General features: G+C 33.8%; 1 protein-coding gene across 3 annotated transcripts; it reads right to left on the reverse strand.

Annotated features, from left to right (window-relative positions):
- Positions 1 to 9,552: 9,552 nt before the first annotated feature.
- Positions 9,553 to 12,752, reverse strand: LOC148621974 (uncharacterized). 3 transcript variants are annotated; one of them, XM_088571407.1, is made up of 2 exons: positions 12,686 to 12,752; positions 9,553 to 10,877 (listed from the first exon to the last, which is right to left on the reverse strand). In XM_088571407.1, the coding sequence occupies exon 2, from the start codon at positions 10,859 to 10,861 to the stop codon at positions 9,860 to 9,862; it is 1,002 nt and encodes a 333-aa protein (XP_088427533.1). In that variant the 5' UTR covers positions 10,862 to 10,877; positions 12,686 to 12,752; the 3' UTR covers positions 9,553 to 9,859. The 3 variants fall into 3 exon arrangements, with proteins under 3 accessions (XP_088427533.1, XP_088427534.1, XP_088427532.1); XM_088571408.1 differs by lacking the exon at positions 12,686 to 12,752 and adding an exon at positions 11,401 to 11,998; XM_088571406.1 differs by lacking the exon at positions 12,686 to 12,752 and adding an exon at positions 11,387 to 11,996.
- Between the last annotated feature and the right edge of the window lie 608 nt (positions 12,753 to 13,360).

Consider the following 13,360-nt stretch of genomic DNA (forward strand, 5'->3'; position numbering starts at 1 on the left):
GTTGAAACAAAGCAGATCCTTTGTATTGGCAACTAGTAAATTTTATCCCATCAACTTTTTGGTTCCTATGTAATGTTTTAACGCCTTCTGATTTCAAATAGAACAAGGGTTTTTCTATACCAGAAGTGACTCAGAATATACATTCAAAATTCCATAACAAATCAACTAAATTAGAGACCAGATGAAGAAGTTGTTTCCCTTTATTTTAAAGTTTCTAGTGCATTCTATATAATTTATTTCTAGTGAACTACAAACCTGCATTCATTTTTCATCTGGTCCGCGAAACTAAGGTATTGCATTTACAGTGGAAGGTGTAATTTGTCAGGAGGTACTAACCCCCATCTCATAAACTGTGAGTCACATCCTAAGTCTTCTGCTCATATCAAATCAAATTCATGCTTGAACACCCTTAATTGGGATAGTCTTCAATCTCGCAGAACAAATACAAGGCTTGTTTTACTTTAAATATGTAAGATAAATGGGGGATAGTGGAAGTTACAAATGATATGCTCACACAATCAGATAGGTGCATTAGAGGCCAACATAAATATAGGCAAGTTAATACAAAGATTTCTATAAGTATTCCTTCTACCCAAACACCATAACAGATTGGAACAATCGCCAAGAATCTATCTGTATGTCACCTTCCCTAGAGTCCTTCAAAATTGGTATCTCCACATGAAGATTTGAAGGACGTTATATAGCTAAACAATTAAAATAAAATAACCCCAACCACTTTACATAATGTAAATATGTTTCACTTTTATGTTATATATTTTAACATTAATTGTAATGAATTGAGAACTTGTCTTTTAACGTTAAATTTCCGACCCCATATTCATGTGTATAGCACGGCAGGTTCCGGGAGGTTCCACACTCCTTGCAGTCTACTCCCGTACCAGAAGATGACGACAGCATCAGGGTTACAATTTTGATGTTAAGTTTACTGATCACAGGCCCTTGGGACCAGGATTTTTTTTAATCACAAAAAAAAAAAAACAAAAAAACATTAAATCATTTCGCTTCCATATTTGAGTTATTATGTGTCTTCTCAGACACGCCCGCTTGCTATTTGATGCTGTTTATAATATGCCCAGTTTTTCGTCTATCTCCTTCTAGAGAAGGTCCCATGGGCCTGTGTTACTGATTAGTTAAGTTTAAAATGAATCACTAGTTTAAGGTCAATCAAATATGCTAATGCAGTTGCATAAGCATCTCTACATCACAGTTTCCAGGCGCGTAGCTGCCGTTAGGCAAAAAAGCTTTTGCCTGCACTTAATTTTGCCAACTTTTTTTTGAGATAAAATACATCCAGGAGAGGCATACATGATGCTCTAAAACGCTATCTTCGGGGGGCGGTGCCCCCCCCCCCCCGGACTCCCTGCCGTAATTTTGCCTACACTTCAATTTGGCCTCAGCTACGCGCCTGGTTTCATATCTGTTTCATCCATATAACAACCCGGTCACAGGCTATTGAATTAGAAATTTCATAATCAGATTATTGGAACGCCATTTGTAATGTCATCAATACATCACAGTTCCATATCTTTCATGCGTATGTCCCACAATAATTCAAATTTCAAATTTTGAAAATCAACAATCATGTGTGACCATGTCCCTTTGATCAAATTAGGTACGCTGTGAGAACATTTGCTGAACGTCAGGAAGCTTACATAAATTGTACTAAACTATTGAAAAAACGTGAAAATAAATTTAGATCTACATATACCATGCGAGTCAATATAAATGAAGGTGATTACTACAGGGTGATTGACGGGGCATACAATGGCGGGATTATGTTCCGTATAGTATCAAGCAGCACTCGGAAACACAATGGGGTCTTAAATTTAACATTGTTATTAACTTGAATGATGTTGCGGTTGTCAACTATGAGTGGCAGATCATGTCACAATAGGGATATTTCTATCGGCTTACTTTCAACAAGTGTCGGCTTACTTTTGAAAAGTACGCCGATACAAATAACTTTATGCATAAAGTAAAAAGTATCGGCTTACTTTTGAAAAGTAAGCCGATACTTTTTAAGTTTTGCAAATCTGTCAGCCAATCAAATTCCCGTTTATATAGGATTTAAATCGTTCTAAAGCGTAATTTATAGGAACTTACTAAAATGTGATAATTTGTAATTCTGATTCGAGTCTGGTGCATACTTCGTTGACGACAGTAAATTTTTATTTCATTACATTCTTATCGAAAGATGCCACTTGACTATGATTTTACGAAAATAAACTTGTTAATTAATATAATTATACATACTAAGTATTATGTAAGCAGACTTGATATAAACCAGTGGATCACTTTTCACGACACACGTGGGATTTGTGTACTACAATAGTCCATAGGCCGGGAGGGTTCACCGTGCACCCATCCCCACTTATCAACTTCATGGTGATTTTTAAGTACCTTTATACCTCCCATTACCGAATCAATTTGTCACCAAAGAATATTCTCGGATTCTTTTTTCAGTATAAGCCTATATTTGTACCCCACTGGGTCAAAAAGCCAAGATTTTTGTGACTCAATTGTTTGAGCGTCTTAGCCTTCCTGGCCTAGCATGTATGAACAAACTAAACAAATTTAGAAATAATCATATAGCCCAATGTCTCAGCTTTACAATGGTCCCAAGAAAATTGCAGTAACACATACGGTTTAGTGGTAAAAAGGAAAAAAATGTACTCCCACCCCGCCGACAAAAACGCTTAAATTGACATATTTTTCAATGTCAAAACCCCTAGAGTATTTATACGTCAATAAAAATGGCCTTTTTTGTTAGTTTCTGCTTAGTTTTATCAAAATTTATACTCCTGGGGTTCTTTTTGATGAATTTTGTCTAGTTTGTAAAAATATGGCAAGTGATATCCATTCTAGATGGTGAGCATAACGGTATCTCGTTACAGCACAGTAAGAACTGGTCAAAAGTTTAGTTTTATCATTGCATCAAAACGGGACTACAAGACCATCAGTTATAAAACATTTTAAACAAAACGCCAAGTTAACCACATATAAAATTGAAATCAAGGAAGCCGGGATTCGAACGGCGACTAAGAAACATCAATTAGGGACAATAAATAAAATATCCGCTTCCATAAGTTTTACAGGATTATTTATTTTTCTTTTCTGATTTCTGAATAAATGTTGATTCGGTTTTCCCATTTAAAAAAAAAACGTGTCACCACACTCCTTTTCAGGTGACTTTATCGCATCACAATGTAAGTGGGAATGTAAGCCTTAGGTTATTTTATGCATAAACGTTAACCTTTAATCTGGTGCAAAATGCTTTTCCCCCGTACATTCTGACAGGATTCCAAGTGTACTGTCATGCTAAACACTGACAGAACATTTATAAACTTTTGTATTACAAATGTATTGATGAAAAAAAACACCTAAATTAAGAAGTTTTTTCCTCAAATTTAATTCAATTTACTTATTTTATTAACAATAACATTGACTGATTCTATGCTTTAAACCACGTCTAAGAGTAATTTATAATATATAAGATATAGGGTACACACTTTTTATTGCACATAAAAAGAACATTAACTTTTTTGTAATTTTAGAAGATAGGAAAAGGTTTTTTAATGAAAATATGCATCGCACCCATCTCCGCAGCCGATATATATTGACAGTTCCTTTTTTTCTCTCATGCACATTCTCATTTTCCTTCAGTTTTATTTGTTTTTGTTTTTTGTTTGTTTTTTGTTTGTTTTTTTTTTATCTTGTGATTTTCCCCACCCAAACGAAGTACTTACTTATTTGTTATTTATATAAATCGATTGAGTATCGATATTCGAACGAATATTATTACGGTAATTAAAGATCATTTTACTTCTTATCGGAAGTAAGGAATCACGGTATTCATCCTGGATGGAGAACCACCATTTTGAATAGGAAAGCAGTCGATGAAATGCACACGGCGAGTTAAGGAGGGGTTCCCATAACATAAGTTTTCTCTCGAAGTGGGCAGGGTGCTGTAAATCTCACAAGAATCGTCCAACCTGATAATTTGTAAAGGAAATACATCTATTTGAAAAAATCCTCTTACATAATGAACCGGTATCTAAAAGGAGTCCATCCCACTAACAGTCTTGAATGTTCCACCTGTCAATTGATATGCATGTATCTACTTGCGTAACAATATCTTCGTATTGCATATATTACATGAATTGCATCCAAGTAAAATTCACATAACTGAAATGTTGATGAAGGGTTGGCTAGGAATATTTCTAGTTCTAGTATTTCTAAGTTCACAATACATAATTTGAATATAGCTAGTGATAGAATATGTGGAGTAAAATTATGTTCTAATAATTTTGATGATATGTTTTTTTGTGTGTACTTCTGCCATCTACAAATTTTTCTATAGATGCATACATTGATGAATTATGCACTTACTATGATGTCCTTTTTGAGGACTGTACAACTATTTTAGGTGGTGATTGTAATATTAATATAACAAATAGCAATACATGTGGTAGTACATTGAAGTCATTTACAGATTTTTTAAATGGTAGAAATTTATGCCCTGCTCCATTAATGCCAGGTAGAATTGGTCCAATGTATACTTACAGAAGTAAAGACTTCAGTAAAAGAACCCTGTTAGACTATATTTGTTTATCAAATAGTGTTCAACTTTTAGAGGTTCAATCCAATTGTCCATTTGATGTGTCTGATCATTTACAAATTTTTGTTAATCTGAAGTTAGATCTGTTGAGTAGTATATCGGACAACTATTTGTTTAGAAAGATAACACTTAAATGGTCAAAAGCCGACGAATTCGAAATGAAAATATACTGGCATCCCTACTCGGTGGAATTACTGATTTTATACAAACACTAGAATCCGATTTGATGTAAACTGTTGTTTATTTTTGTGTATATTGTATACTAATTGTGTTCCCTTTTGTATGTAAATTAGTGTTGTGATTATAAAATGTAACTCATCATTAATGGTGGAAATAAACAAAGAAAATCAGTCATATACATTTTACAATGCTTCTTACTTGCATGGATGTGTTGAACTTGCTATGTCATGTTAAGGATTGGCCATTTCACTTTATACAGGTTAGCATGATAAAATTCTGGACTCTCAGTTTTTTAGATTAACAGAAAACCTACAGTGTGGTATCTGTCAGTTACATGGATGGCCTTTATTTTAAAATGATAGGGGCCATTAACTCAAAATCAAATAAGAGCATTTCTTTAGTAATTAGTAAAATCATATCAAAATTTCACAACAATTGATCAACCATAACTATAAAGTCATCGCACGAAAACCAAGTGAATATGGACGACGACACGGGCATCGCCGACGGTGACGCTGCTGTCAGCACCATACTAATATACAATGTTTTACGGTGACACTATTATATTAAATTTTACCTAAAAAGCCTGTCAATTACTGTTCCTGAGGTCCAACTTGATAGTGTGTGATTTGCTGAGAATTTACATCTATAAGGTCTTTGTTTTTCCATTAGTACTATTTTAACAGAAATCTAGCAAAAGAGAATAAAACTGCATAATGGAAAGAAATGTACTCAACAGATAACATTCGAAATTCTTATGAAACAAAATTACAATACCGGTATATGAAGGACTTTAAGACTAAATCCATCGATACTGGCTCACAGTTAACATTTTAAAATCAATAATCCAACTAAATTTTGTATTAAACAATTTTAGTCAACTCCTAACTAGTTATATAATTTGTAGCATGAAAAATGTTCCATTGGACAAAAACTGTATACTATAGTATTTGTTTTGCAGCTGTATAAAATATATCCAGAGACAGTGCCAGTATCGTTTGGTTTCAGAACCAAAGTTAATTTAATAAAACTTAGTTATTTTTACGTGTGTAGTATTGATGTCTTGATACTAAACAAAACCTTCATCCTTTCAACAGACAAGCGATTCACCCATATTTGTCTATCTGCAAATATAAGAAAAGAAAAAGAGTAGACATTTATTTTTAAAACTTTACAAAAATAAGAAAAAATGTTTCTTTTAACATACATATAGTTGTATATCAATGCCTGCACTTGTTGATGGAGTGTATGGTGTTACTCTACATCTATAATCATATACAGTAAATCTAACTGTGTAATTCAAAATCAATGTCTATTGAATATTCTAAGAAAAACGTCATCTGACACCACTATGACTATAAAACATTTTTAAAGAACATTGCATGTGCAATGTATTTTATCTTGCATGCACATATGTATACAAAATCATAATAAAATGAGCTCAAACCACCGCCATCAAAACAAAAAAATATCTCAAGCGCCGAATCCCAAAAGAGATTTGGCCGTGGACTAGGTCTAAAATTATTACAATGTAGTTGTTTAGTCTTTTCATATTTGGTTTTCATTGTATAATGAGTTTGGTGTCACTATAATGACTTACTTCATATCAAAGAGTAACCAAGGGAACCAAGGTTATAGCGGTAATCAAAAGAATGTAACCAAGGGACAAAGAACATAAAGTAACTAAAATCATACATACAAAGTAACAAAAGCAAATGAGCAACTCGGACTTCACTAAAAACTGGAAGCATGGACCAGGTGCACCGGTAGGGTAAGCGTCCTCTGCTTTCCTAGAAACACCCTCCGAGTTGTTCATAAAAAGTAAAGTCCGGGGTATACAAACGAGGACAGGAAAACTATGACCCGTTGAATAAATCAGTTTTCATGGTGCAGATGGATACACCATAACGATCCACGAGTTCATGATGACGACCATAAAACTTCTGTAGTGATGACTTCAATCTTGTAGCAACATAACCCTGTTCCAGAAGCCTATTTGTTAGAGTTCTAGCGTGATACAAAAATTCTGCGTAGTTTCGGCAAGCTCTGGCATAACGTATGAGTTGTGATATGAACACTCCATACGCAGGTGCCGAAGGGATGTTGCCACAGATGAAAGGAAAGTTGACAATTCTGAATGAAAAGTCATCACGTTTGTCGTCAAGTTTGGTCAATAGTTTTCCTTTACCATCGATTTCTAAGTGTAGGTCAAGATATGAGGCTGACTTCACAGTGTCTGTAGTATCCTTTATCTCAAGTTCTTTTGGGAACCAGCTGGTTCCAGGTACTAGGTACCTTCATAGAGAGGATTGAATGATCTTGTTGAATGAAATGTTGATAAACTGTCGAGAATATGGTGGTGTTAATTCCCGAACAATGACCGCACATTCTTTTGTTTAATCATTCTTGTGTTATACTAAACCACGTAAGTTGCATTCTAATTATAATCATCCATATATTAAGTTTGTTGATTTGCAACTTAAGTTATCTTGACATCTTGTATGGAAGGTTTTGTTTGGAAGGGAACTGGAGAAGTAAGGGTCGGTTATAAGAATGTTGCAGGTTTTGCAATTTTTAATACCACATTTTGAAGGTTTAAATAAAAATAAATCCCTACATACCGACCCTACAAAATTTCAGAATGGTGATCGGAAACATAACTTATTCTTTTTCGGCCTTGGAGATTTCCCATCAATTGACTGAATTGCACCAGTAAGTTGACTTACCTATCAGTCTTACATGCACTTGAAACTGTTGATGTTATCCCGAAAAGTATTTTGCTAGGTCAAAGATTCAGCAAATGTTGTATGCTGCACAATATAAGCGTGCAGATTACAAAGTGGATTACTAGTACATGTACTAATACTAGGTCACGGATCGACATCAAATCTTTCATGTGAATTGAACGAATGAACGTGGTCACATGACTACTATAATTTCCTCGAATACATCACGACCCACATTCACGGGTATGACTATGCTCGGGGACTGTGTAATTGCTTCGATGCTTTACACCGTCTGTAAGAGACCCCAAAAGATAGCCAAGGGTATTAAGAACCCCTCAGTCCGGCATGAATTACAAATACCACATATGAGTGCAAACTGGGTCTACCAGTATTGAGTATATATGTTAGCACGAAAATGAAAATTAAACCAAGTATAGGAATAGTCAGCGTCTCTCTTATATCGTGCAAATGATTGGCTAAAACTGTGTTACGAAAGATTTTTTTGGGGGGATTTTAATTCTCTATACCCTCGAAGACTGTCGAATTATCAACTCAATTATCTACCTCGATAGAAGCAGTGATGTCCTAGACTTATAATGCACGAAATGAAGGGTGTAACGGATATACAGAAAGTGCTATCATTTTTAACTTTATTGTTAAAGTGTTATTTAACTATGAGTTTCTGATCTCTGATGGTTGAAACTTTTTAAACGAAATTTGGCATGTGGCAACCACTGCCTGAGTCTTCCATGGATACCCTCTTATTATCATAGACGATATTGTTTGTTATATTAGATACAAGCCTATGGCAAGCCAAAGTGGACAAAAATGAGCATTTTCTAATATTAAAAAATGATTTTTTAATATTACAAATTAGATTTCTTATATCACAAAACACTTTTTTAATATTAAAAAATCATTTTGTAATGTGACTGATTTTCTAATATTACAAATTCATTTTCTAATATTACATATTCAATTTGTAATATTACAAAATGTGTGATATTTTATAATATTACTGAATCAGGAATTTGTAATATTAGAAAATGAATTTCTAATATTAAAGAAAAATCTTTTCTAATATTAAAAAAATGATTTTGTAATATTAAAAATTCATTTCCTAATATTACAAAATATTGATATTTGTTCACTTTGGCTTGCCATATAAGCCAACTATTTCATAATGATAAGAGATTCTTTTAAATATCGGTAATCTCCTAGAAACAACAATATATTTCATATTATTTACCACTTGCGTTGCGTTCTCAACAATAAATTAATATACATGTAGTTCCCCTCCCTTAAATCCAATCCAATCAGACAACTTAAATTATTTTATTTTACAATAAAATGTGTTAAAGATCTATACACATACATTAAGGTTAATGTACGGATACGAAATGTTAACGAAGGACGATGACAACATGATACGATTATACAATTATATATTTATACAAAGCTGAAGTGGACTTTAGGGGTTGTGACTTAAACCGTTCAAAAAGATTGGGACCAAAAACAAACATTTTCTTGGTTTCTGGCAATATAAACTAGGGTGAAAATGTTTGAATCTTTATGATATTGCATTACAAGGTTTCATTCCACAAAAGATTGAAACGGTTTTGGCCCTAACATTTAAAGACCGAGTCAAAGGGGTCAGAAATAAGTATTTTCCTATACTATACATATATAATGTCTTATTTCTTAAGTTTAATTTCAGATTTACATTTCTTTGGTCATATCTTTTTGTTAAGAATCTTGCAAGTTTATCAAACATTTAATTTCAAAACGAATTCGAAGCTTAAAAACAGTGTCTACATTGTTCTAGGGTCGACCTCTGATGGCATATCAAACTGCATTCGTAAAGCATTTTATTTGTTACCTTATAACTAGAGAATGGGCGCAAAAGTGGAATTAATTCCAATTTGTTCTGCTTTCTAGCAGGTTTTTTTTTCTGGAAAAAAATATTCTATTTTGTGGCAAAGCATAATTAAATGTAAATAATTTTTATTTATGAAGTTTATTGTCTGATGAAAATATATCATTAGTTCTATAAGCATATTCACTTTTCGTAAAAACTGGGTTGAATACTTTATTACAATCAAATTTAAGAATCGTGTCAAATTGATTAAAATTGGACACCCGGAGATTTTGTCAAGACGCGCCCGGCGTAGCATTTCATTGAAACTTTCAAATTTCTTCTTCATATGATAATTGCTTGGCAGTTATACACTGTTTTTTTTTCTTCTTCTTCTCTTTTTTCCATGTCGTGAAAGTGCGATGGATGAGTACATTGATGCAAACTGCTCACTTTGTGTCAATTTTCCATCTCTTCTTCCACCTGTGCTAAACTCCTTTTTTCTTCACTTCTATGATGGACAGAAATATTTTTGCCACCAAAGTTTGAGATAAACAATCGTTTTACACAGCAGTCGTATCCTATTGCCCATGGACGGTCTATGCCATCTTTCTTCGTCAATAGGACTCTACTCTGCTTACCCTTATTACCTACCAAATTGATAGTGTTGCCATTGTGACCAACGATATACAGCAGACCATTAGTAGCATCAACAGCAAAGCTTGTTGGACCACACAATGATTTCAACGTAAAATCGTAACGTAATTTTCCTTTTGGATTTAAGCATATTACTCTATCCTCTGCAAATAAAGTTGCCAGCAATCTGTCCTTTGGCCCTCTCGCCAAACCCATGTATCCTACATACTGTGGAAATACCTTTATTGTTCGTCCAGTCATTGTTAACAGTTTTAATCCATTGGTAACACAGTTTACGAAAAGTTTGCTTCCAATACAAGCTATTCCTCGACAGTCATCATGGACTTGGAATTTGTTGCTTATTTTCAAAGTATCCGTAAATACTAAAACGACTGCTTTGTTGTCTGGAAGAGTGACTGCCACGAGATTATTATTAGTTAATGTCATGCTCCATGGTCCACTCGGAAGCTTAACTTGTTTCAATAAAATGCCATTATTGTCGTACAGAAGCAACCGGCGGTTGTATCTATCTGCCAATAAAATGTTCCCATCAGCCAAAACTTCTAAATGACGAACCCACGGATCCCTGTCCTCGGACTGAACACGGAAAGTATGCACTAATGAGAAGCAAACATCATCAAAAGTATCGTCTTCTGTTTTCTGTTTTGTATCTTCACTCAGTATGGTACCAGTTGCATTGGCGTCAGAAGTCGTATTGTTGGCATTGTCCGTCCCAATTGTGTGTGTTTCCTGTGGTATATGTACAAAATTCCCGTCAGTTTTACCATTTGAAGTTTTAGGATTCATCTCAACATTACCAGCCATTTTAATAAGTACAAGCCTGCGTCAAGGTATATGAAAATATAAAAGGAAATAAATAAGTAATGAAACCATAATGTCATTGGTAACTGGCAACATGTATGTACAGTAATTTTCAAACTTAACATGACCGAAAACGACGTATTTTGTAATTGAACGGAGACTTCTGTTGCTAAAACTCTCGATTAAGACAACTGATAAACCTTCTGCTGCATACCTATACATAGATGATACCGGACGCTTGAGTTCGAAACTTTATGACTATTGTGATGATTTTTTACTTTCCAATTGTAAATTTCCCCTTTCTTTGTGCCAAAACATCAACATCTTCAGCATGCACGTATTTCACAGTTAAGCCATTATTGTCGCATATGTGATTCGGACACTGACTTTCTTAGTAGAGCGTTCGAGGATACTGTAAGATAAGCTTCTAAGACAGGATGTGTTTAACATAATATATAATGTTTTAATGGTTGTCAGCGATAGAAAGTTACTATCGCAAAAATGAGACAAGCATAACTTGAAGCTTACCAGATTTTACCCACGAATAATGTGACGAGTTTCCCTAGCGGAGTAGAACATGCTTACACTTCCGAAACACCCGATGTTACTTCCGCCTTTTTCTGATAGTTCGAATTGCATGTGCTTAAGGTTTAAGTGATGTCTTGTTTTTATTTACGTCAGCTTTTATATATCATTTTATTATATTATGTTGTCTACATTGTGTATGTATATCTCTGTTTCCTGTATTCACGTTTTACCGTGCACCTGGATTTTTTTTATATCTCTGAGTTGTCCTTCCTTATTTTCTTTTTGTCGATAAACTAAAATGTAAATGCGGTAGCAGATCATTGCAACTTGCAATGCACTCATGTGTGCAGATACGGTATAGATGAGGCTATACACTATCAGCATTCATATACATGTATACTAGTACATCTACATGATTAGTCTATCTACACCAGTCGTAAAGCAATATGCTAGAATTTTATATTCTAGCTATAATTTGTGGTTTGGTGCCATCCTAACGCTAGATTAAGGATATTCGCTGCTAAGTTTGAAAATATCAACGATATCAGAAGGTTGTAAAACCTTTGAAGATGTTTCATGCTAGAACAATATGAGTAAAAAAATGATGAGATAGAGATATAAGCATTTGAAATTGGACGGGAAAGGGATTTTTCTGGATTTTCCATAGGTTTTGACTTTATCTGTTAAAATCCACGAAGAAATAAAAAGAATTTCATAAAAACTTCTCAAATAACATTTTGAGGTGTGCTATATGAAATTATAAAAAAAGAAAAGTGAGGGTCACTGGACAAAAATATTGATGCTATAAAATGGATAAAACCGGAGGAGTAAGAAAATCTGACAAAAATGACTGACCAAGGAGAAATGAAATCGCAAACGTTTACGTTAGACACTTACATATAACACTTAGATTACTGAAGTATTTTGTGGTTACAAAATTATGTCAAAAGTGAAGGATGATTACCTACCCTACCGGTGCACCTAATTCATGCTCTGTGCTATGGTGGAGTCCGGATTGCTAATTTATATGGGTGTTGTTTTGGTTATTTCGTTTTGACTGTATGTCAATTTTCTTTGCCTAATTTTTATACCTGGATTATGTTACCAAAATGTGAAGGCAGAACACTGAAGTGCTTTATCGGATCTTGGAATTATTTAGACATAAAAATTATTCAAGTACCAGGCGCGGATTTATATGGGGCGGACCCACTGTACACGCCCTTACTAAATTTGGGAAAATATTTTTTTTACATTATTTAACGCTTTGAACTAAGCATAAATTATTCAAAAACTACTTACAATACTATATTTCCTCCCTTGTTTGACCCAATATATGAGCCTTAGTTTGTTAATCACTAAAAATCGGTTGATCGAATTTCACTTTTATAATAACAATTTTGTATAAAACAATACCTAATGTGAATGGTGAAATTTAATTCCTAAGGCGTTGTGTCTTGATATAGATATATTTTGGTTTAAACATGTGTAATCTGAAGTTTTTGATTGCTATATTGTGCAGTCAAAAATTGAAATTGATTTAAAAAAGCAGCTATATTAAAATAAACCAAAATTGAGTTATACACCGCCACGTAATGGTAAAAAATGGGGATGGCAAATTGTTAAAAATGGCCTATAATACTTTGATACGAAAATATAGTAGCACGTGCAGGTTCTTAATTCAAAATGGTATTGCTCACCCAGTTTTTACGGACATATATTCTATAAAGCACATTATTTGAAACAAACCCCGATGGGTTTATCGACTGCATTTAATAGATTTATTGGTAAAGGATACGATTTTCAAACTATTGTCTATTTATTTTAACTTCGTTTTCACAAAAAGAGATATTCGCCTCTAAATGAATCCCTACGTAAAAACTAAGTCGGTTACGTCAAATACTAAATCACCAAGACTTGACGTAGAATACTCAAAATCCAGTCCACTAGAATTGTAGTCCCAATAATTTCTTAACC

The sequence above is a fragment of the Perna viridis genome, chromosome 3, assembly GCF_037379345.1.
Source record: "Perna viridis isolate PV_CMFRI_1.1 ecotype Kerala chromosome 3, ASM3737934v1, whole genome shotgun sequence".
NCBI lineage: Eukaryota > Metazoa > Mollusca > Bivalvia > Mytilida > Mytilidae > Perna > Perna viridis.

Coding starts and splice junctions, on each gene's coding strand:
- LOC148621974 (XM_088571407.1), bottom strand. CDS start 10,861: ATGGCTGGTAATGTTGAGATGAATCCTAAAACTTCAAATGGTAAAACT.